Source organism: Centruroides vittatus, unplaced genomic scaffold (assembly GCF_030686945.1).
Source record: "Centruroides vittatus isolate TY-2023 unplaced genomic scaffold, ASM3068694v2 scaffold_932, whole genome shotgun sequence".
Taxonomy (NCBI): Eukaryota; Metazoa; Arthropoda; class Arachnida; order Scorpiones; family Buthidae; genus Centruroides; species Centruroides vittatus.
Genome location: NW_027122721.1, coordinates 398,161 through 424,558, shown reverse-complemented (window position 1 = coordinate 424,558; position 26,398 = coordinate 398,161). Strand labels below are relative to the sequence as shown.

At 31.8% G+C, this 26,398-nt stretch overlaps 2 protein-coding genes and 1 long non-coding RNA gene across 3 annotated transcripts; all 3 read right to left on the bottom strand.

Moving 5' to 3' along the window:
* Positions 1-96: 96 nt before the first annotated feature.
* On the bottom strand, positions 97-7,729 carry LOC136990433 (amiloride-sensitive sodium channel subunit alpha-like). The gene is made up of 12 exons (XM_067288821.1): positions 7,452-7,729; positions 5,177-5,282; positions 4,843-5,024; positions 4,345-4,469; positions 4,115-4,275; positions 3,953-4,045; positions 3,613-3,727; positions 2,617-2,692; positions 586-646; positions 473-513; positions 325-400; positions 97-246 (listed from the first exon to the last, which is right to left on the bottom strand). The coding sequence occupies exons 1-12, from the start codon at positions 7,724-7,726 to the stop codon at positions 97-99; spliced, it is 1,461 nt and encodes a 486-aa protein (XP_067144922.1). The 5' UTR covers positions 7,727-7,729.
* An 818-nt stretch (positions 7,730-8,547) lies between these two features.
* LOC136990463 (uncharacterized) lies at positions 8,548-8,961 on the bottom strand. Its single transcript, XR_010883064.1, has 3 exons — positions 8,915-8,961; positions 8,767-8,842; positions 8,548-8,688 (listed from the first exon to the last, which is right to left on the bottom strand). It is a non-coding gene; the product is annotated as an uncharacterized lncRNA (long non-coding RNA).
* Positions 8,962-9,639: 678 nt separating this feature from the next.
* LOC136990432 (degenerin-like protein asic-2) lies at positions 9,640-26,120 on the bottom strand. The gene is made up of 17 exons (XM_067288820.1): positions 25,783-26,120; positions 24,884-24,968; positions 23,467-23,624; positions 23,166-23,278; positions 22,936-23,096; positions 22,758-22,856; positions 22,445-22,556; positions 21,880-21,955; positions 21,732-21,792; positions 21,628-21,659; positions 19,785-19,860; positions 19,124-19,272; positions 15,704-15,828; positions 15,470-15,630; positions 15,265-15,357; positions 10,674-10,788; positions 9,640-9,719 (listed from the first exon to the last, which is right to left on the bottom strand). The coding sequence occupies exons 1-17, from the start codon at positions 26,076-26,078 to the stop codon at positions 9,640-9,642; spliced, it is 1,992 nt and encodes a 663-aa protein (XP_067144921.1). The 5' UTR covers positions 26,079-26,120.
* Positions 26,121-26,398: the final 278 nt, after the last annotated feature.

Below are 26,398 nucleotides of genomic sequence, written 5' to 3'. Positions count from 1 at the left end.
TATCAATCATATAATTTAAAATTATATATTCTATAATACAGTGATTCTAAGTGTATTAATGATATAAAAGTTACTGCAATAAATGAATCTATATAATTATTCTTTACTACTAGATTTTCGAGTATGTGTTATGATGGCATGATGAATTAATAACGCTATAGTTTCAATACAATCGAAAATTGCTGGAAGGGAGATTCCTAACCACAGGCCAAGCTGTCCTCCCAAATGACTGTACCATTCGCTATTCTAGATATTTTAAAAGAAAATATTAAAATATAAATGCAAAATTTTTCAAATTATAAATAATTATTGAATAATCTCTACCTGATAGACTGGTCTTTGGGCATAAATAGTCTCTTCCAAACTGGCATAATAAACGTTCAATTTGGTGTATGTATTCCTAAGAACAAATTGCAAAATATCATCATAAATTTATTCGACTGTACGAAATTATAGCTAAAAAAGTTCTTACCGGAATGAAGAATAGTTAAGTCCATAATATTGGTAATTGTACTGTAAATAAAACACTTTTTAATAATTTGAAAGAAATTTCTTCTATTTGATAAAATGAAAAATTGTTATTACTTGAAATTCTTCGGGAGAAGGCCAAAGAGACATAGATGTTGTCATTTCGTAATTTGTTATTCTGTAATAGATAATTAAATAAAATATTTTTTTTCTACTATTTAATGAAATATTCAATATAAACATCCTTCATGAAGATTAAAGAAAAATACTGTATGTATATTTCATATATTGTACAGTATATACATGTGGGTGGTGAGAAACTGGCCTGGCATATTCGAATTCGATCTCAGGATACCAGTTTCACTTCTCGCTTAATCATTTAACTAGAAAACAAGAATACATTACTTTTTGTTAATATGTTCCAAGAAGCAGTTGATTTAAAAGTATTTAAGCAAAATGGTACCCCCTCAAGCAATTGCTGGAACGAAAGTAGTCCATACTACGCTATACCCTAAACTTCAAAAGTACCATTGAAAACATGTTACCAGTATACAATTTAACTCCTTTTTTCGTTTTATTTTAGCATTACTTCATAGTAGATGTATAATAATTACAGTGGAACTTGATTAACTCGAAGTCATTTTCTTTCCCCGATCGTTCAGCATTGAGATTCACAAGTTAAATCAAACTGTTTAAAGTCGAAGTCCCGAATTTTCTTTCCTCGAATTAAAAAGATTTCACTGTATAAAACAAGTGAAACGAAATAAATAGAATATTTAATATAGAACCGTCTGTAAGTGTTCAGAATGACTTTTTGCTTTTACTATTCTTCATTTCATGCTAAAATTTTTGCATAGAATATTTATATAGATCTACTTATTTTTTGTGGTTTTGTATAGATGAAAGACGAGACCAGATATGGAAAGCTCAGGGGCATGAAGCCCCGATTAACTGTATATGAACTTCCGTTGCAAACCGGAAGTCAGGTTATTTTAATTCAAAAACTTTCCCCTGTAAGGAGTTAGATAGACGACGGCATGACTCTGTTCAAAACAGGAAATGTATAATGTAGGGGCAAGCCACTACTAATTTGAGGTGGAAGACGTATATTTTAAATTAAATAAATTGAAAAATATGATTAAAAATTGAATCCCAGCATTATGACAATGTAACAACAAATAATTGCTTGTTAAAATTAAAATTTTGTGTACGTTGTTAAAATTTTAAAAAATATTGATCTCTCCTCCTTCCTTTCGAAGACACAATGTAGTGACGTAAACTTAAACACTGGGCGAATTTTTCATCCTTTTTATTCGGTTGGAACGCTTTTTTATTACATAACGCGTTTCGGGCCGATCTGTTACGTCATTTGCATAGCGACAAATATTAAAAATACTAAAAGCGGGAAAAAATAGCAATGGCCACGTGCTATGTTCTAAAAATATCACCGCTAAACCCCCCGAATAATTTTATCGGAAAAGAAACCTATTAAAAAAAAAAAAAAAAAGGAACATTCCCCTGCTAATGCTCGACCAGACATATGCAAATTAAAAATAGATCGTGCTCCGCAGTTGAGGTGGAGGAGTACGAGCTCAGTGTTAGACAACACACCGGAAGACGAATCTCAGGTATGGTTTCACGAATATGATTTGTGAAAGAATAACCCCGTATACTTCTACAGACTGATACTAAACCTTCCTTTTTTATGGAATTTTTATCAAGATTCGTACCCTTGGACTATTACATCCGTCTAAACTACCGAATGAGGTACGGACCAGCTTTTAACGGTATACAAGCTCTTACCAGGATTTAGAAGGTAACAACCTCTAAAAACTAATTATATATACTGTCACGATATTTATTTTAAATATTTGTATATAGTCATCTCTCACTTTTTAATGTTTAGTTGGCTGAAGAGGGGCATCGGCCCGAAACGCGTTATGTAATAAAAAAGCGTTCCAACCGAATAAAAAGGATGAAAAATTCGCCCAGTGTTTAAGTTTACGTCACTACATTGTGTCTTCGAAAGAAAAGAAAAGAAACGAAAATACAAAACACGGTTTCCTCAAGATAGAAATATTGATCTGTTAATATATTGAAGTTATATAGTATATATAATAATAATAATAATAATAATGATCTACTCACGAACAAGCAATTCGACAATCACACGCCTCGAAATTTAGAGAAGACATTTCTTCAAATACTTTATCAAGGCAACACACTGAAAATATAATATACCGTTATTATAAATTAAAAGTTTTGCAAAAACACTTCTATAAATATTTATAATTGTTTATTACTATCTCGAATGGTGGTTGAATAAAGAATATCTTAAGCTAGATTAATTGGCGAAATGCAAATTTAAAAGACATTTAAGAATTTGTGTATTCATTATGCTGTAAATATTACTCTAGCAGATATTTTTAAAATATTATCTTAAGAATATAAGAACATTTAAAGGTAGTAAAAGGGCAAAAATTGTTTCCGGTTTTCTATTATAAAATTTGTAATAATAACTTTTAAATACTGCTGTTTAAGCATTATAAAACAGTAAGTATATGCTGCTTTTTTCATTTTTTTAAGAATTTAACGATTTTTTGGTTTTGCTGAAATTCTCTTTAGGGGCGACCCCTCTCATGATTTCACCAGTGATTTAAGGATTTGTTTATTAAATGTTTTCCCCACTCTTTCGTTCTGTGGGCACTTATTCCAGACATAAATGGGCACAGGGCGATTCCACCGTTATGGTCAAATCCAATGAGCCTTTTACTATATCCATTATTGGTTCGGCCAGACCCACAGCGGGACCGCCGAGTGGCAAGGGATGAGGCCAACCATATCAGGGACAAACCACCTTAGAAAATTCCTGGGGGACCGCTTGAATACAATCTCGGATCGCCCAGAATCCCAGATCACTACGACTGCCGCTTCGGCCATCCGGCTATCCATTAAATGATTTATACCCGTTGATTTAAACAACGAAACAATAACTTTTGACTATTTTATGTTGTGTTATTAATAGCATTTTCAATTTAAAAGATAATATTAAAATAGAATGCACCTTCCACGTGGTTATCTGGACGGCAGTTCTTAAGAAAACAACGTATCATTAACAGAAAATTTCGTAATAAAATACTAAACCTTCTTCGTTATTTTCTAAATCGCATTTCTGTCTCTTCTTTTTGAAAATGAGAGTTGGATCGGTACAATTACATCTCTGAAAATTGAGATCTTGCAGACAATGAATCACGCAATCCTAAATATTAAAATACGATTCATTTATATAAAATACTAATATAATTTTATCATCATTGTCAGTATTAATCTGTTTTAAAATATTAAAAAATTAGATAATCCTGCACAACTTTTAATTAATATTTAGGGAGGAAAACACTCAAAATGAAAATTTAATGACAAGATAGTAACTTTTATTAATTTAATATAGTTAAATTAAAGTAAATTTTTATATTATTCACTGTACCTTTTCGTTTAAAATTGATACATTTTCGATGGTTTGTTTCTTATAATCTCTACATCTATCTTTATACGGAAAAGGCAGTCTCTTTGTTGTTTGCTAATAAGAGACAAAGTTTCTAAAGTAAACAACAATTCAATTTTCATTCAACCGTTCATATTTTCTCACCTTATTAATAGCAATGGAGGTTTCGACTCCGGGTAGAATGTTAATTCCTTCACCTTCTGTATCGGGAAATTCGTCGGGAGAATGAATAACAATCCTGGCTCCAACAGATTTCGTTCTGTGAATATATTCTTCTAACTCTAAATTTAACACTAGAGTTAAACCTGTAAATATAAGGTAATAACTTCTGATATATAAATTTACACATTTTTATTTATTTAAATGGTGTTTACCGCTCAGAGTGCCGATATTTCGAGACACGCGAACGGAAGTAACATTCATATTTTCACTAGTCGTTTTTCTACCATTAAATGTATAACACGGGCCATGTCTTGGTTTGACAACCATTTGGAAGTTACTGAGGAACAAATGTAACAAAATAACTTGAAATATTCGTTATACACATTCTACAATGCGATGGTAAAGTCCTTCCTCAGTTGGCCACGCCCGTGGAACTTATCCCAATGATAATGTCATAACCTACTTTAATTCTTTCTATGCATGGTATTCTGTGACGTCATTAATTCGTTAATGGAAGCTCCTCCCACTCACCCACCCACTGGGGAGGGACTTTACGATCGAACTGTATTTTATATAAAATAATAATAATAATATGGTTGAATAAGCGAGCCAATGTCAGTACAGTCTGTTTCAAACGAAACGGGTTATGTCATTGGTTTGCTTGTAACGCGGTGTTAAACAATGACAAGACAATGCGCCCAATTAATTACTCGAATGAAGAAATCTGTTTGACGTTAAACGTCGAAGACGTAATGAAGTTTTCTTTCTGATGTCCAAGGGATCCTCTGGCCGTTTTGTTCAATGAAAAGTACGTATTATAGAAATCATTTTGGTCATTTTCATTTCTGGACTTTTGCTCCACTTCGTCACACTGAGATGTAACTTTTCTAAACTGAAATCATTAAAGAGAAATGAATACTAATTGTTATAGTGTAATGAATTGAATTACATTATGTAAAATGATTAAACTCGTTATAAATTCTATAACTAATTACAAATTAATTTTTATTTTAATTAAAAGAAAGTTTCGAAACAAATACTTACTGGAATAAAGAAACCTCTCGTAGCAGATGGCGGATAAGGACTATCAAGTGCACCGTCAATCGTAATAGTTTTTATAAATCTTTTTTGATATTCACTTTTTCTCACGCTAAAAAGAAAAATGTTTTTCAATAAAATTAAATCCTCTGTCTGAAAGTGTGATAGTTGTCTCCTTAATATGTAGAGCTTAAGTTTAGTCTAGGCCATCTAAACTATTGCGTAGGGTCTTGATTTATGTATAAGTAAATAAGATTTTAAATACGTGTGAATAAGTTTAAGTGAAGAATGGGATTATTCGCAGTTTTTTCAAAAGATCTAGCGGTAAATAGAAAGTAAATGATTGACTTTTCTTTCCGGTTCCACATCACACAGTTGTGCATAGAGACAGAAATTTTATTAATCAGATAACGTTTGTATGCGTTACAATATTCAGATTTTCTTCGTCTATTGTTATTTTACTTATAAAGTTTATTCTGTAAAGGATCAACATCTTCAGACAACAGACAATCCTCCTATCCGTTATATTGAGGGTCAACAGTATATATATATGATATTGTAATAATTATTATAATAAGCTTTAAGTCTGATATGTTTTTAGGTAGTAGACATAGAACTTTTTATCGTTATTTTTGAAACTTAAAATTCTACTCAAATGAAAATAATTTATTTAGAAATAAAGAAAACTACTTTTAATTGACTAATGTTATGTTCTACATTCAGCCTATATCTGTACGAATTTGTCATTTTTAACAAACAAATCAAAGTTTTATTTTAATATGAAATTATACTGCGTGAAAAACGATTTCTGTAATTTTAACCGAATCTCTATCCTCTCTTTTAACCTTATTAATTTAATCGTAATTAAATAAATACAAATAAATATCTAATGTTTTCCCAATAGATATTTATATATATTCAGGGTGGAGTCTCCCGAAAAAAAATTATTAGACTATTCTAGAGTCGTCGACCGAACTCTTTAAACGAATAAAGATAATTAAATTAGATTATTAAAAGTTCACGGTGTCAAGAGATAAAAATCAATCAGAAACATTCATTTTAAAAGATATTACGATCTTTTGATTGAATTTTTAAATTCCTACTATTAGTTCACACTCTCCCTACATATTTATATATCTTGTTCAAATTTTCAATCGTTAATAAAATACTTTTTATTCATCCACTCAAGTTCAAATACATTTTTAAAACTTGTAGTGGATGTTAATACACTTGATGTTAATACAGTTTTTTCAAATATTAATTCATTAATTAAATTTAATTATTGGTTAATATTACCTGTGGTATCGAAGATGGCGACGGGGAATTTTTTCCCTAGATACTAGACGGCGACGGGGAAATTTTTTTTTCCTACGTTCGAGATGGCCGCGTTTCCGGTAATCTCGAATCAGATTCTCGAGTGATAATCTGGAAGTAGATTAACAATAGATAATCTCGAAGTAGAATACCGAGTGATCTAAACGTTAGGGGGCGTACCCGTACTATCTATCGCATTATGCAAATTAATAAATTTCCCCGTCGCCATCTTCGATACCACGGGTAACATTAACCTAATTATTAATACTTTAAATAGAGTTTTAGCAGTTTGTAACGAAAATTGAAATCAACGGGCAGTAGCTCGATCGTAAAATGCGAGGATTTCAGTATTTTTCACGTGAAGGTGAAGAATGCGAGTTCAATTCCGGTGAAAATCAATAAATTTTTGCTTTAAGTAGACGTTTTATCCAAATGAGTTTCGAGAGTGAGTTAGCAGTTGTGGCTTAGTGGTTAGAATGAAGGATTTTTCTCAAAAAATAAAATTGAAGAAATGTTATGCTTTGGGTTCAATTCCGATTTCTCTTTCTATTTTGCCACTTAATATTGTGATTCTGTCATATGTATATACATATTTATATTAATTGTAATTATTTAATAAAAAGTAACTAAAATAAAATTTTTCTTTGTTGACCTAAGTAGGAATCGACTTTAAATTTTTTTTTAAATATTAATTGTTAATCATTGTAATCGATTGAACATCGAACCCTGCCCCGATTTTCTCGATCTGGAAAAAATTAGGACCCGAAATCGATTCTGGATATGTCGTCCTTAGTCTCTCACCACCCTGCTGACCCAAGGTGAGTATGGTCGTGACGAGTATGAAAAAAATAAGACCCATAGGATAGAGAGAGAGAGAGCTTTAAAAACTAAAAATAAACAACTAGTACGTCGTATTCTATATTTTGTTTATGCAAGAAATAGAAAAATTGTAACAAATACTACTTACCTATTCAGATTGCAAACAGTGACAGCTGGAAATTCCAACGCTCCCTTATTCTCTATCTCTAGATTAACAACGACGGGATATTTATAAAATTCTCGCATAAATTTATGACATTCTATGGCACAAAACGTCAATCCGGACACCAAAACTGCTAACCACAGTAATTTTCGAAGGATACTTCGTGATTTAGTAATCTGAGCAAGGCCGATGACCGAAGAAGAACCGAGAAATTTCTCAAAGATTGATGTATTTTTATCTTTTTCCGATGGTTCTTGCATGATTTCGTTTCTCCTCATAAACTATCCTCGCCCGACAACAAAACATATAGATTATAGCTCTAGTCGCAGCTATTTGGTAGCGAAATCTATCTAGAAATTTAATTATTTTCTCCCTTTTATACGCTTACAAATAATATAAATATTTAACGCGTTTATCTTTCCGGAAATGTTTCCTATGAGATTTGAACTCATCAGTCAATTGGATTTCTATGTTCTTTGCACGTGTTTGTGATTATTGTACTCAATACTGTATTTTGTTTCTAAAATCCGTTTAAAAATATTATTATTTATATGAAAATATGTCAGACATCAATTTTAAACTTTCTTCGAAATAATCCTAAGCGAAGGAGCTCGCGAAATATATTTAATTAATATGTATATAAATAATGAATGATATGCATAACTAGCATTGTTATTTTAATTCTTTCGTATCAGTTAATTACACATGTAGATACATCCAGTGTTAAAGGATAAAACTTGGTTTTTATTTTGATTTTAAAAAATAAAATCATAACTTTACAATTTAAATTATTAATTTTAATTACTATTTGAACTTAAATATAATTTATTTGCATTACAGACAGTAATATTCGTCAAAATTCGATTAAAAATTGTAAATATGCAATGAATAAATTCTGCTTGTGTATCATTCTATAAGCTTATAGTGTAGCCTAATTGTCTACTCTATAAACTAAAAGAAATAATGCTTACATAATTGTTCGTTCGCACAACTTAAATGTACAAAATTCATTAGATTATTATTTTGACAGAACGTTATCGTTGCGAACTTGCGTTATAAACATATCATTACTTTTTTTCTTTACTCCATGGTTTCCGGCGTATTTAACGACGGCGTAACGAATTAATAACGCTATAGTTTCAATACAATCGAAAATTGCTGGAAGGGAAATTCCTAACCACAGGCCAAGCTGTCCTCCCAAATGACTGTACCATTCGTTATTCTAGATATTTTAAAAGAAAATATTAAAATATAAATGCAAAATTTTTCATATTATAAATAATTATTGAATAATCTCTACCTGATAGACTGGTCTTTGGGCATAAATAGTCTCTTCCAAACTGGCATAATAAACGTTCAATTTGGTGTATGTATTCCTAAGAACAAATTGCAAAATATCATCATAAATTTATTCGACTGTACGAAATTATAGCTAAAAAAGTTCTTACCGGAATGAAGAATAGTTAAGTCCATAATATTGGTAATTGTACTGTAAATAAAACACTTTTTAATAATTTGAAAGAAATTTCTTCTATTTGATAAAATGAAAAATTGTTATTACTTGAAATTCTTTGGGAGAAGGCCAAAGAGACATAGATGTTGTCATTTCATATTTTGTTACCCTGTAATAGATAATCAAAGATTTTTCTGTTTCCAATCAGAAATGTAACTCCATATAGATCTGCCAACCAGTAGATAAAACCACTAAACATTGGGTCCCGGGTTCGCACATTTACTAACAAGCATACTGTGTAAAGTTCCCCGCATTTTCTTCCTATATATGACATCAGTTACCCATAGAAAGCCCTCCCGAAAGGCAGACGCCCCTGTGTTTTGTTGCCTTCTTCCATTAAGCCAATCCGTGTACATCAGAACATTTCAAATAATAATACAATAAAATTTATATTATATATAAATTTAAGGACTGAGGTATGTGCCTTATTCTGTTTCATATTTTCAAAAATTTTGTATTGGATGTGTCAAACTTTGACCCTCACCACTCAAGTTACCACATTGGAAGGTTGCCCGAATCCACAATGAGTATGGAAAAAACGTTTTCTTGCGCTCACAAGTGAGAAAAATAAAAAAAATATATACAATATATGTATTGTAATTAATGATGAATATTTAACGTCATTGTTTAAAAATTCAAAATTAGTAATTTTATGTGTACTCACGAACAGGAAATTGGACAATCGCACATCTCGGAGATGTTGGAAAATACTTCTTCAAATACTTGATCGAGGCAACAAACTGCAATTACAATATAGAATATTTATACTTACATATTGAAAGTTTACAAAAATCTGTAAATTTTGATTGAATGAACTCGTTTGCCCGATAAAGCGACTTTAATAAGGGCGTTACATCAATTTAAAACATTTTACAATACTGTACACCACGTTAATTCATTATTACATATGAAATTCATAAAATTTATTCAGATGCAAAAGAAATGTTTCATTGCATTTGCAAGAATACATGCATGTCACGCATTAATTCTATTGTCATGTTTACAGTAAAATAACTAAATTTATTTAAAAACAGGAAAACATATAAATTAGGTAATAGTTCTGCCGTAATACGTAAATTTCCCCTCTTTCTCTCCTCCCTTCCTCCCGAGTGTAAATATTGTGGAAGGAAATGATTTTAAGAACATTTTGCATAATGTACAAAGAATCTTTCACTGTACAGGATATAAACATTGCATAAATTAATACAATACTTTTGCTATAGTACTGTACATATTCAAAACGCCTTTGTGTTTATCTTGGTGCACTCTTGGAATTTACTTGTTGCTTCTTATACATTTCGTCACATTTATCCATAAAGTATAATCATTTCACAGTAGTGTTCGTGAGCCTAAGACATTGTCTCAGCGCTCTAACAATTACCAGACTACATAATGTTGCTATTAGCTGTCGATATCGTGTTGTACTATGTGATTCGTGAAGATCTGATTTGATGTTTTGAATCTTATTATTACGTTTGAAAAATTTGCACAATTTACACGTGTCCCTTTTTGAGTGAGTTAGTTTATTTTATTATAAACACCGGCAAAGAACTAATTCATCATATGCATATACTCATGCAATATAGAAAAGATTTCTCTTCCGCTTGGATGAATGTTAAAGTGTACATTGCTTGTTAGCATCAAAACTTTAAGAAAACAATACATTATTAAAGTTTCCTAAACAAATGTCCAACCTTCTGTTTCATTTTCCAGATTGCATTTCTTTCTACCCCATGTGAATATGAGAGTTGGATCGGTGCAGTTACATCTCTGCATACTGACACCTTGCAGACACTGAATCACGCAATCCTAAATGTTAAATAAAATTCATTAATACATGAACTTTAAACAGTATATAAACATAATTTTATAAATGTTGTTTTAAATACGTTTAAAAAATTAAACGATTTTTTCATCTAACTTCGTTCTCGAGATTAACGAAGGGAGGGGACTTCATTGGAAGGGAGACTTCATTGGCTGCAATCTAAAAATTGCAGCCAATGAAGAGATTCTACAACAGAAATTTTGAATATTGTAATTGTGTGAATATTGTGTGAATAGGACATGAAATAGAATAAACTCTTCGTGTCTAATTTCATGTTCGCTCACAGTTAAAATTGAAAGATAATATAAAATTAATATTAATAAACTAAAACAACTTCAGCTAATTGAGTTATTATTATGTTGGGTTAAGTGAGATATACTCGGTTAACACCGGTGGCTGTGTACTATGCCGGACCAAAGTCAAGGCATAGTAACCAAAACAGAAATTAAAGAAGTGTATCAGTGTGTGTGTCTGTATTCAGGAATTTTCTCACAATATGACATGTATTCAATATAGTGGCCTTCTGTAGTGTCATGTATGTGTTTCTATTCAATTCTAATGTGCCCAGGCTTGTGTTGTAGTGTGTGTGGTATGACACCTGTAGAGGAGAGAACAACAGGTACAATAAGCACCCTATCCATCCTCCACAGATGCCTTATTTCCTGGGCGAGTTCTGTGTACTTGCTAATTTTTTCAGTGCATGCGTTTTGTATATTGTGGGTGTTTGGAATGGATATGTCTATAATGTATGTGATTTTATTGTGTTTGTCGACGAGTGTGATGTCTGGTCTGTTGTGGTAAATTGTTTTATCTGTGATTATGGCTCTGTCGTAGTACATTTTGTGTGTGTTGTTTTCCAATACTGTCTGTGGAATGTATTTGTAGTATGGTTCGTGGATGTCTACTAATTTGTGTTTCTTTGCAAGCTCTTGGTGTATTATATTTGCTACTTGGTTATGTCTGTGTAAATAATCTGTCTGTGCCAAGAGCTTGCAACCAGAGGTGATGTGTTGTATAGTTTCTGGCATGATGTGACATTTTCTGCATGTGTCATTTGTGAGTGTTGCATCTTTGAGTATGTGTTTTCTGTAGTTTTTAGTAATTATGACCTGATCCTGTATGACGATCATGAATCCTTCTGTCTCCCCAAAGAGGCATCCCCGAGCTAACCGGCTGTTTGACGCAGTTTTGTCAACAAAATCCTGGGCCAGATCATAAGGATGCCTGCCATGGAGTGCCTTTCGAGCCCACGATTGCTTAATGGTGTCTGTGCTTTTTATATGTTGTGTTGTGTCCATATGATGTGAGTGTAAGTTTAATGGTGTGCTATTTGAGTCTGCTAGAGTTACTGCTTTATGTAATTGTGATGTTTCTTGTTTTTTGTAGAAAAACTCTCGCAGTGACTGTATTTGTTTGTAGTGAAGGTTAACTATGTCAATCAGGCATGTGAGTACTGGGATGACATATGTGTTTATTGCTTTAACTGTGTGTTTTGCATTTAACTGTGTTCTGAGAATAGCATTTAACCTACTTTGGTATTCTTTAATTAATCTTTCCTTTATTTGTGCATGTTCTGTTAGTTTGGCCTGTTGGAATCCTAAATACTTGTAGAACTCGCCCTCTTTCATGGATTCAATAATGTCTCCATTTCCAAGTGCAAAATCTTCTTTCTTCAGGATTCCTTTTTCTATGTGAACTGTTTTGCATTTATCTAGGCCAAATTCCATTTGTATGTCCTTGGTGTATGAATGTGTGATTTGTAGGAGTTGATGAAGTTGTTTTTGTGTGGATGCATAAAGTTTTATGTCATCCATGTACATGAGATGTGACAGTGTAAACTGTGTTGTTTTTTCGTGTCTGATATTGTAACCATATTGCGTGTTGTTTAACATGTTGGATAATGGGTTCAGGGCTAAGCAGAACCAGAGAGGACTCAAGGAATCTCCTTGAAATATTCCTCGCCTAATAAAAATTTGGTTTGTTTGTATGGAAGTGTTACTAACCCTGAGATGTAGTGTTGTTCTCCAGTGCTGCATAGTGTTTTGAAAGAATGCAATGAGTGATGGATGTATTTTGTACATGTGTAGAATATGTAGCAGCCAACTGTGTGGAACACTGTCGAATGCTTTTCTGTAGTCTATATATGCCATGTGTATGTTTCTGTGTTGTTTGTGTGCTTGCCGTAGAATGACTGAATCTATGAGTAACTGTTCTTTGCATCCCCTGTGGTTTCTACGACAACCTTTTTGCTGTTCTGTTAGAATGTCGTGTTCTTCAACGTGTTTGTATATTTTGTTTGCGATACAGGATGTCAATAATTTGTAGAGTGTTGGAAGACATGTAATTGGTCTGTATTGTGTGGGGTCTGTGGTATTGTTGTTTTTAGGTTTCATGTAGGTGATGCCCTGGGTAAGAAAATTTGGCATGTCTTGTGGATTGATGATGATGTGTGTTAGATGTTTAGCTAGTTCCTGGTGCAGTGATGTAAACTTTTTGTACCAGAAATTGTGAATGTTGTCTACACCAGGTGTCTTCCAGTTGTGTGTTCTGTTAACAGTGTATTGGAAATCATGTATGCTTATTTCAACACAGGGCATAGTTGGTATGTTGTGCAAGTTTCTGTTCTCCTCCTCGATCCAGCCTGCATCAGCATTATGCGTGACAGCACTGGACCAAAGAGAAGACCAATATGTTGTGAGTTCTTCTTCTGTTGGTGTGCCACTGTGCTGTGTAACAGTGTTTGCTTTGTTATTGATTTGTCTGTAAAAGAGTTTTTCATTGTTTGTAAATAATTTATTTTGTTGTTTTCGTAGTGTACATGTTTTGTATCGTTTGAGTCTACGTGCTTTGGCAGCAAGTTTTTGTTTTAGTGTATCAATGTATTCTGTAATGTGTGTGTTGTGATGTTCATGTTTTGTGTGTGTTTTTATTTTCTTGAAAATGTTTTTGAGTTGTTTCCTTAATTTGGGTGTTATGTTGTTTTTAGCGTATTGTGTCAGCTTGCCTAATTGCTGTCTAATGTCATTTATTTGTATTTCTATTCTTCTCTGCCAGGCAGGCTTGTGATAGAATTTTGTTTTCTGTGTGTTTGTCTGTGATTGTACTTTCAGCCCATGGTGTGTCACTACTGTGACTGCTCCAGCATAAACTAATGTATGAATGTCTGCGAGTGTAGAAACTGAATGAATGTAGTGTGGTAGTAAGTGAGTGTTTACGTAATTTAGTGTTTTTCCTACTTCCTTCGACGTGTTGATTTTTGGTATTCGTGGTCGTTGTGTGGGATCTGTGCCTGTATATTTAGTGAGTGTTTCCTGAAATATAAGTGAGAGCATATTAACTAAATCCATGTCTATGTTATCAGTGATGGATGAGGAAATGTCTGTAGTATCATTAGTGGTAATTGTTGTATGTGTGTTATTATCAATGCTTGTTGCTGGATTATCCTGACAGGTTACATGATCTTCATTAATGTTAGATGTTTCTGTCTGTTGATGTATTTGATCAGCAACCTGTTGTTTGATAAGTTCAAGTGTTGTTTGTGGAATAAGGTTGTTGTGTATAATTGTTCTTTTTTGATCAACAACCCTTTGTTCGGTGACAGTGAGGTGAGGATACTGTTGTGTGAATCTATGGTGTAGTTGTTGTCTGTATGCTGTCATGTTTGTTTCGAGTTTTGTGATGGTGTAGTAACTACGGATGATAAACTTGTTCATTTCTACTGTCCATTTCATCCGTTGGCGTGGTTTTCCAGCCTTTGTGGTCTGTGGATGCATTGCCACAGAAACACCAAGGCTGAGTTTGTTCCTCACATCTGTTGAGGGCATTGCAGTAGCCATGCTTGGGCCGGTGCTGCTTTCGCCACCGGTAACCAAGGGAGACTGTGGCCTATTTTTCGAACGTGAGCCTCTGCCTAACCCACGAACGCGGACCTTGTTAACCCGGGCGACGTCCGAGCCGGTATCACACTTTGATCTAGTTATTACCATAATAAATATCTCCACAGAATGTGGGTGTAGTCACTCTTAGCTTCATTTCTCCCCATAGACCTTACTGGCATGGGTGTCCCTACCAGGAGCTTATGCTCCAGCCTGCATTGCCCTATGGATCAGTAAAATTACTGGGCTCTCCCACCACAACCAGGTGGTGACCACGGGAGAGTTATTATTATTATTATTATCATTATTATTTTATGCACTTTAACTAGTTGCAACCATAAAACATGACATTACAATACACGGTACATGATATAATCCCCATTAAAATCCGATAAACTTATACTTCTGTGCTTGATTCTAGATTTGAATCAATAATCTGTAAATTTAGGAAGATAATATAACATATTTTGACGCTAAAGCAGCTTTATACAATTAAACTATGCAAGTTATAGATATTTACGAGACGTTTGTTTTATTTTGTATAACCCGAAAATAAGTTATCACGTAGAAAATTTATTGTATCACCTTTCCATTTAAAATTGCTGGACTCTGAGTAGTTTCTTTCTTATAATCTCTGCACCTATCTTTATACGGGAAAGGAAGTCTCTTTGTTGTTTTCTAAACAAACAAACAAAAAAAAAATACATTTAAAAAGAGGCAAGGAAGAGGCAAAGAAAGTTTTCAAATTAAACTACAGCTATATTTTACATAACTATTCATATTTTCCCACCTTATTAATAGCAATGGAGGTTTCGACTCCAGGTAGAATGTTAATTCCTTCACCTTCTGTATCTGGAAATTCTTCACGAGAATGAATAACAATCCTGGCTCCAACAGATTCAGTTTCGTAAATATATTCTTCTAACTCTAAATTTAACACTAGAGTTAAACCTGTAAATATAAGGTAATAACTTCTGATTTTTATATAATTTTACACATTTTTATTTATTTGAAGGGTGTTTACCGTTCAGAGTGCCGGTATTTCGAGACACGCGAACGGAAGAAACATTCATATTTTCACTAGTCGTGTTTCTACCATTAAATGTGTAACACGGACCATTTATCGGTTTGACAATCGTTTGGAAATCACTATCAAAATCCGTAAAAATTATGCATAATTTGTTTTATTAAAGTAAATAAAATATATTACATAAAGGAAGAAGAATAAATATTTAATTTTTAGTTTTAATAGCTTATATCTAGTTATAAATTCTTAATAAACTACACATATTTATAGAAGAATGGAGATGAGGATTGTGCTAAAACTTGCATGCTCTTCTAGGTTTAAGTAAATTTAGATTAGGTATATCCAAGTCTAAATAATAGCCAATATAATGCAATAATTACTCAAGTACAGAAACATCTTCGGTGTTGAAAGTTGAGGATTTAATGAAGTTTTCTTTTTGGTGCCCAATAGATTTTTTAGCTGTTTCATTCAATGAAAAATACTGATTATAAAACTTGTTTCTGTTTTCATTTCTTGTCTTTTTCTTTGCATCGCACGAAGATATTAATTTTCTGAACTTAAATCAATGGAATGAAAATTAATGTTGATTACTTTCATTGTTATTAACATTTTTTATTTTATTATATTTTATTAATTATAAAGCGAAAACAATTATGATACGGTACATTAGGTAATATTTTATAAGAAAATCAAGAGAAACTTACTGGCACAAATAAACCTTCCTCCATAATTATTGTTTCATTGCCATTCAAAGACAAAATATTTTCATATTTACTTTTCTTCACGCTGAATTTTTGAAAAATTAATGTATTTAAATTAATGTAAAATATAATATACAATACTTCATTTATTATTTATTGTATTCATAATACTAGTTTTTAAAATACAGTTAATAATAAAAATAGTAACAATTACTATTGGAGTGCAATTTTTAAAATTATACACTTATGAATTCCCACTGTCTGTCCATCCTCAATCTCAAGAACAGAATCAGATACATGAAAGTCAAGACAGAATACTGAAATCGTAGGGCCAGACGGCCCCGATTAACTGTGTAAAATCTTCCGATTTATAATGAAAGTCACGTTATTTCAATTCAAAACTTCCTTTGAAAGGAGTTAGATGACCGGCATGACTCAACTGCTAATAGGAAAAGTATGATGTACAGGGGCAAGCCATTACTAATTTGAGGTGGAAAGCATATATTTTAAATTGAATTAAATAAATTTAAAATATGATTAAAAATTGCAACCTGGAGTTGTCACAATAAATAATTGTCTGTTATTTATATTTTAAAATTTATTTTACTGTATCTAATTATAAGTTAAAAACAGTAGCTTATAATTTTTTAAAGTTCTATTTATTTGGATCGGATACAGATAAAAAAACCTGTGTAAACAAGACTTGCCCGGTACAGAATATTTTTCCATCTTGGCAGGACAGATTAATTAAGATATATCTCTATGTCTTAATTAAATATTTGTACTTAAAACACGATACAGAAAACATATTTTGATTAATATAACTTATTTACATTCTAAAAGTTCGTTCATTTCTTTCAATAACAAAGGAACGGTTACCTTAATTTTATATATTCAGTTTATAGAATATTTCTAATAACTGTAATCATAAACAAACATAATTTCTTATGCTTTTAATTAAATTTTTAGATCTTTGAATATTTTTGTACATACCTATTCAGATTGCAAACGGTGACAGCTGGAAATTCCAACTCACCCTTATTCTCCATCTCTAGATTAACAACGACGGGATATTTATAGAATTCTCGCATAAATTTATGACATTCTATGGCACAGAATGTCAACCCTGCCACCAAAATTGCTAACCATAATAATTTTCGGAAGCTGCTCTGTGATTTAAATATCTGAGAGACACCAACCACTGAAGAGGAACTAAGGTAATACTCGAAGATGGACGTACTTTTTTCTTTTTCTGGTGTTTCGTGCATGATTTCTTTCCTTTAAGCTAAAACCGATGACTGTTATGACGAATAAACACGGATCGTTATCCGAAATTGTCTCTATTTATAACAATTACACAATGCAAATTTAATTATTTTTACTCTTATTTATTTTATTATAATTACAAAAGGTATAAATATGTAATAAATTCACCGTAGAGGAACGTTCCCAATGAGATTTGAACTCATTAGTTTATTGTACTCTTGTGTACATTAGAAATTATTTTACTACTTTCTGTTTTGTTATTTATAGAGATGTAAACGCTTTACAAGCCGATACCCCGATTTTTTTTTTTTTTTGTTTTGATAAGCATCCTCCACATCGTTTTGTAGTGGCGAGCATTCGAACCCGACCGACAAATCGTGTCGCAAAACTAACCTGTTTTAGACAGCGACTTCTCTGCACCTGATTTGCTACCGATGGCCACGTGTCGCTGTTGAAAGAAGCTAACTTGATAGAGGGCGCTGCTTAACGGTGAAACAGCGCCCTCTATGAAGGCAAGGATTTTATTATACAACCAAGATAAGCGAAAGCTCCATCAGGTCGTTGTGTAATTAATTAGAATGCAATATATATGCATATACACACTTGCAGTTAATATATAGTTACTTAATCTGTCTTCTTGTGATGCAATATACATGCATATAAATCCAATCAGTAAAGACTGTACTTGTAACTTTTATACGAGACTTATAGAAGCCAGTACCACAGTTGCTAGTGTAAAGTAGTCCTTAACTAAATAAAATCCCCAAAATAAACACAAGAGTAAGTCGCATTCCTCATCAAACAACTACCAGTGTTTAGTAGTTTTATCATTTCCGCCATTGGTGGTCCTAAAGGCCTTCACAAAAAATGGTAATAATATATAAAAACTTAACGGTTTATTATTAGAAATATAATTTGCTTACACTAATTTATTTACATCAAAGAAAAATATTGTAAGAAACAATGTAAAATGCTTATACGCTTTTCAAACACAATAAATAAAGTGTTAACTAATGACGCCAGACTGTACAACATTATTTAATTGATTCTTTTTATTTAAATAGTTGACCCCATTTTCATCGATCGTAGCATCATCTATGATGTAAACCAATACACTTAAAAGGGCCTCACAAGATGGGGCTAGCATTTTATTTTAGTAGGATGCATACTTTTCGAGTTATTTCAGTGGATTGATTAAAATGGACCATCCTGTATGTTAGATTCGGTCAAAAGTGTGATTAGCAGGGAAATTATTTGTTTGGAAAGAATGTACAGACATACATTATTTGCACTGGAGAAAAACCTTTATTCTGTCAGTAAAGGAATTTACAAAATGAAAATAATAGCACAATTGTATTAAATTGACACTTCTGAAATAATATATATATATTAATAGGATGCATGCCAATAATTGTTTTTTATAGTTTAAATTTTATTGAAAACAATTTACTTTTTAAACTTCTTTTTATTTCGATACTTCGGTAAACAAATGTAACACAATAATAAGATAATAGATTCGATACAGTCGAATATAGCAGGCAGAGATATCCCCAACCAGAGTCCTAGTTGTCCTCCAAGATGACTGTACCATTCACTATTCTATCAAATTTAAATAAAAAAAAAAAAAAATAGTTAATTTAATGTATTGAAATTAACTGACTAATTGATTACTGATATTGAATTTAATTAAAACAAATTCAATAAACTATTTTACTGAATTGGGCTGCAATTTTCAAATTGCAGACTTATACATTTCCATCGTTGTTCGTCCACATATGAAGAAGATAGATCTATTTACAACACTCCTAACTGAACTGTCATATATATAACCCATTGAACTAAATTTTTAATAAACCGTTTTCTATCCACTTCCGCCAAATTTCCGATCCCGAAAATGCCTAAACGATCCCTTTTGGCCCCCTATCTTACATATATCCGTCTATTACCTTCAAATTCAATTGGTATATTATCATGTGTATAAGGCCATTGGTATATTACCAGTACGTGCATATTTTCAATGACACAATTTTTCTTTCTAGTTGAACATTATTATAAGATTACAGTACTAAATTACTACAGGAAGAATGTCAAAAAACTAATTGAAATGTTACCTCGTATGCAGGCCTTTGGACATAAATAGTTTCTTCGAGAGTAGAGTAAAAAATATTCATTTTGGTATATGTTTTTCTAAATAGAAAAATAAATAAATTTTGCAAAGATTTTACTCGTGATTGCTTATTATTTTTTGTATTAAAGTATATTATTTACTACAAGCAGATACATATAATATACAATAGCATAAAGGAGAAGCAAACAATAGTAATTTTTATGGTTAATTTAATATTATAATTAATATTTACATAATAATATTCAAATAAAATTGTAAAGTTGGCATTCTTCACGTTAAATCGTATGAAAATTGTAAAATAATTGAGAAACTAAAAATTAAGTTCCTACAGTGACCCTGTGGCTAAAAGGAAGATTTACGACAGTTTAAAAAATGGTTAATGTTACCTTAGGTAGCCAAGATGGCGGCGCGTTTCTGATTCCAGCAAGGAAACAGTGGGACGCACGTTCTAACCTAACCTAACCTATTCTAATAAATTACCACAATTATTAGCAACCAAATTATTAGAATAGGTTAGGTTAGGTTAGAACGTGCGTCCCACTGTTTCCTTGCTGGAATCAGAGACGCGCCGCCATCTTGGCTACCTAAGGTAACATTAAAGAAAAAAATAATTCAGCAACGAGTTGCTTAACTTTCCTGGCAACATTTAAAATTTTGGTGGTTCCATCTTTTATGATATTTTATTTAAAACACTTTTTATATAATTAATTATTATAAAATAGCAAAAAGCTTAATTTTGAAAGTAGAAATGAGTTATTAAAAAAAGCTGTAAATGCTAATAACGAGTAAAATTTTTATTATGTCCGATCCTACTAGAGATTTCTCCCATCTCCCACTCCCTCGATCTCGATCACCAAAATTTAATAGAATCAATCTTGCAGTACACACACACATAACACAAGAGTTATTAAGCTTCAAAACAGGCGAACAAAATCGTGCTCTCCGCACACCTATACAGAAAAACCCTAATTTTTTTTTTTATTTCTCGATGTTGAAGGTCCCCCGAATCCAATATACTAGAAGAATTAATTAATGATAAAACCCGTGACAAATTCCTATAGAAAATATCGATATATAAAGTTAATACTTTTTAATAGCGTAGAAGCACGTTACGTTTTATTATGAGTTGTGTTGTCTTTAATTCGAAGATTTCGGTAACATAAGGCTTTTTTAAAATTTTCTTTTATTGACCAGTAATGTCGAGTTATCCATTTACGGGCAAGGCTCGAGTTGCATTTAACAAGGCAACTGATGAATAGCAAAAAAGCTCAAAACACATCTTGCATATGAATAGATAATTTAATCTTATTTATTAGTCAGTAAAAGAGGATTTTAAAAAGGATATTTAATCTTCAACTTGAAGAAAACGAAAGATATAGTTAATACGTTTCGATTATCATCTAAAACCAACAATAAAATATAACACCAGTAGTATATACAGTACATTCGTATGAAGTACATAAATTTAAGCAGTGGTATATACAGTACATAAAAATGTAGTGATATATATATATATATAGTACATACATATATTTTGGTCAGTGTTGCGTAAATTTATTTTCGTATATAGTCTCTGTGAGTACCCTCGATGGTGCTAATCGAATGCAAACTAAAATCATGCGTATATTCATTAATTGCTGTAGAAGAAACGCTACACACCACTGAAAAGTAAAACTTAGCTTTCTTTTCAGTCGATGTAAACCGAAAACTTTTACTGTTTTCTGCTTCTATCTTCAGTTTCAAGCGCTCTTTATGTGTCCGTAGAGCACCGCTTTACTATAGTCTAATTGTAAAAATATAAAATAGGCCTATTTAAAAATGTTTACCTGAATTCTGAATAATTCTGTAGTTTCACTCGCTGAAAAATAAAACCAAGATGATTAAACATTGTATAATTTTCCATTTTGTAAATTTGTCTGTATAAAGTTACCTTGAAGTTTTCGGGAGCGGGCCAAGCAGTCGAGGATATTATCGGTTCATATTGTGTTGTTCTAATTTATTTGTACACGATACGAAAAATTGATTTACTGGTAAATATTAATAATGCCATTATTCTGAAAATAATCGTTAATACTCACAAACATTCCAGAGGACAGTCACATTCTGCATATTGACTGTGGATCATATTGTCGAAAACGTTATCTAAACAACACACTGTTAAAAACATTTCTAAATTACTAAAAAGTTAAATTTGTTTTATATTTTAGAAAAATTATATAATATTCTATTCTTAAGTAGGATGCATTTACAAGATATAAGATATTACCCATTAAATTCAAAATGGCATTTGTTTCGGATACCCCTCTTCAATTTCATAACTAGTTTTGTATGATCACATGACTAATCATGATAATTATAAATAATTTTAGTATAAGGTAAACTGGGAACTGTTATATTTATATAGAAAAATTACATTTTAAATTATGGTCTAGATTGGATTAACAATACAACATTAACACAAGGGCGATCTGCCAAGGGGGTGCCTCTCGTGAGGACTTTCTATGGAGGAAACTGGTCTCTGACTAGATTTAGACAAATAAAATCCAGTATAGACATTATTTATCAACATTTAATATTTTTTTCTTATTATTACGCTAATTAAAGTACAATAAACAAATAAAAATTGCAAATATTTGAACTTACTCTTATTCAGATTTTTTAAGTTACATTTCCTGTTTGCCGTAAATACTTGCAAAGGATCTGTACATTTACATGTCTTCAAATTCTTTTGCTGAAGACAATATATTCTACAATCCTTTAAAAAATAGGATAAAAAAAATTACCAGAAATTAAAAATATAAGATGAAAGAATTTTCGAGACATCTGTTCTCCTTTTATGTTAAAAAGGAGGACACATTTTCCTTCCTATTCGATGGACTTTAAACCTTACTTCTTTTTCTTTGTTATAAATACTTTGCAGGAAAATTTAATACGGGAATAAATAATACAAACTTACTTTTTGATTTAAAATTGGAGGTCCTTTATTTGCGTAATATTCGCCTTTATAGTCTCTGCATTTATCTTTGTAAGGAGATTTTAACCTTTTTATTGATTTCTAGAATTTATAAAATGCCTTAAACTCGACATTAAATCCTTAATTACAAATAAATCATTAAGAAAATAAAAATTTAGACCTTGGTAATTGCTAAATTGGTTTCCATTCCAGGAGGGATATTAATCCCTTCTCCTTCTGTATCTGGAAATTCTTCGCGAGAATGAATGACCACTCTAGCTCCAACTGTTTTAACATCGTCTAAATATTCTTCTAATTCTAAATTTAATGTCAACGCTAGACCTGTAAAAATATCGAATGCTTAAGAATCAATACGAGTTACTCTAAACAATTAAATATTGTTTCGGTTACCGCTCTTAGGTCCGATATGTGTCGACATAGGAACGTCTTCATAGGATGTGTTGATTTTGCTGTTGAATGTGTAACAAGCACCGTAGTTGGGTTTAGTAATTGGGGTGAAGAAACTGTTTAAATTAGGTATAAATTAAATAAAATATATAATATATATATATAATGGGTGCCTTAAGAAATGGTAACACTTATATGGAGAAGTTGAGCAATCATTGCAGTAGATACTTCCATTTAAGTATTAACATTTATTGAAGCACCCCGTATAAAACCAAAGTTTGAGAATAATATTTCTAAAATTTACTGTGAAGAGAAATTCATATTCCTTAATGACTTTGTGGCTATAAATTTATGGTATTGATGACCAATTTCGTTTCTCACAGTCTTGTTCAGAAAAAAATATTTACTATAAAATTCGGCTTGATTCCGTTCGTCCACTAATCTTTCTTCGCTGCAGTAACGCTGAAATAATTGTAAATATTTTCAGGATATTAAAAGATTTGGTGATAATATTACGATACAAAAATAATAAACTTTTAAAATGTTTTCTATGAACTTTGAGAATATTGTTACCGATTCTTCTAACAATTCTGTAATTTGTTACAGAAATCTTTCTTTTTACTGTTAACTGTTTTGCGTCCAAGATAGGTAAGATGGTCTTCCATTGTGTCTATCGTGGATTTTGACAAGTTTTTCTTTTTTATTTTTAATTATTTCTGCCTCGTGGGCACTAAGAGGGCCATTTTAACGAGTCCATTATGAGTTCGGCCAGGCCCACAATAGGGGCCATCTGCTTGTCAAACCTTCCGGAGAACAGTGGCGTGTTATCCTTTGTACAAAATTTGAAATTGCTTAGGCCTATAAAAAATTGGTTTGGGGCCACCTGTTAGTAAGATCCCAAACCAATCTTTTATAAGAAAATTTTTTCTCTCTAAAAATTTCCCCGAAGAAAAATGTCTGAAGTCAAGTACTGTACATGGGGCGCCCTAATTCAAATTCGCCCGGGCTCCATTAAGATATAACGCGCCAATGCCGGAGAAATCTGTAATTCTGCCAAGTTAACAATAAAGTTGACCCGTAATGAAAAAGGCAGCAGACATATCCGGATTAAGCGAAGAAAATTTATGAGGATTCAATAATGATTCGAAATAGATCTTACAGAGTTCCACCTCGGCACACACACAGTTAAGTTTAACATTTAATTACAATTGAAATATCAACATATATTACAGTATACTTTCTTAACATTAAACATCAAGAGGCCTATACATTGAAGCACGTGCCCTCTTTCTGTCTGGGTTGCCCTTTTCCTAATCACTAAAGGAGCCCCAAATTCCATTATTATTGACAAACATCTGAAAATTTATGACTTCTAACCTATTCTGAAAATATAAAAAAAACTAATGAACGATGTTTGTCCATTGTCTCATGCAACGTCGTGGTACGTTGACAACACTTGGCCTTGAAAACAAAGAATGTTCCTTGTTTTCAAAGGCCAAGTTAGTCCCAATCGAAAACAGCGCCACTTTGTGAGCACACTAATATGACGTTAAATTAAGTTTGAAGCTTCTTGCATAATGTATGATGCCCATTTCTTATAGCTTGTATCCCTTTTTCTAAAGCACCGCTGTTGCACATCAATTACAAATGTTAGTAGAATGGACATACTAATATTGAAGAACATTATTCTAAATTTTAAAAAATATTTAATCAAAACTTACATTTCTTTCTGTACTGTTTATAAATGTAGTTGTATGATTAGCGTTTTCTGGATTTATGATGACGTGATATTCGCTCTTCCTCACTCTAATTATAAACAACAGTTGACATTAATGTCTGCTAATATTATATAAAATTTACATTTATGTCTTATATATGTAATGAGAATGTAGCATTAGAAATGTTTACACATCAAATTAAATTGGACTGCTGATAGAAATCTATCTAATCTATAAAATCAATTATTTAGAAGTTATAAAACATATTAAAAACTGCAGAAATGTTGAAAGTTTAGCAAAAACAGTACATCTTTATGTACACTACGTTGTGTGTATCCAACATATAATGTGTAATTTATAGGCCTATTTGTTTAAAACAAACATAATAATTAAGAACAAATACAAACAAGTGCTCTAGATAGATTACAAATTATTATAAAGATAATATATTTGGTCGACTCATTTTTATATAAATTTCTATAAAGAACTAGCCAGATGATTGAAGAGATAGAGAGAGTTAGAGAGAAACAGTGGCCCATTTTCCTATGGGCAAACAAGACATTTGCCTCAAGCACCAACAGGAGACCTCAAACCAATCTTTTATAAGAAAATATTTCCCTCGGAAAATCGTCTGTAGTACTATACGTGGGGCCCCCAATTTCAAATTTGCTTAGGCCCCAAGAAGATATAACGAGCCACTGGAGAGAGAAAGAGTGTGTTTCTCTCGGGCCCTTTCAAGATACAAATTAGTTTTTAAAAAGTAATAAAGTTGCAATGCTAAAAAGTGTTTAAAGGTGTGAAAAGACATTTAATCAATGAAGCAGGATAAAATTCTAAATATTTAATACATTGTCGAATTTATAAATTAAATATATTCCGTCTTTATTAAAAACACTACTTACCTGTTGATATTGCAAACGGTGACAGCAGGAAATTCTAGTATTCCTTTATTTTCGATTTCCAAATTAATTACCACAGGATATTTGTAAAATTCAGTCATAAATTTGTAGCTTTCTAAAGCACAGAACGTTATTCCTATAATCAATACGGCACACCAAAGTAACTTACGAAGAACGTGCCGCGAGCCGGCAATTTGCGGCAGTCCTATAACAGCTGAAGAACCGAAGAAAGTTTGAATCGAAAATTCTTCTTTGTTTTCTCCGCCATCTTCTTTGCTTTTATTAATCGTTTCTCCCATTTTAAATGGAAAAACCAAGATACAAAATATGGAAGTTTAATGCGGATGTAAACCTGATGATGTACTTAAACAGGAGAATCATGTCGGCTTATATAAAGGTCATTGTTGTTTATTATTTATTAATTTATCGCATACAACAGGAAGGTCAAACAATTTGGATAATTGCGATGTGTTCGGAGATGACATTGTAAATACGATCGTATATCAAGTGATTCGGTTCAGCAAGTGCAAAATGTAATTGTTTACATATTTTCAATCTTCGTGCATTGTGGATCATCATTTAATAAATTAAAAACACTATTAAAAAATTGTTTTTGTGA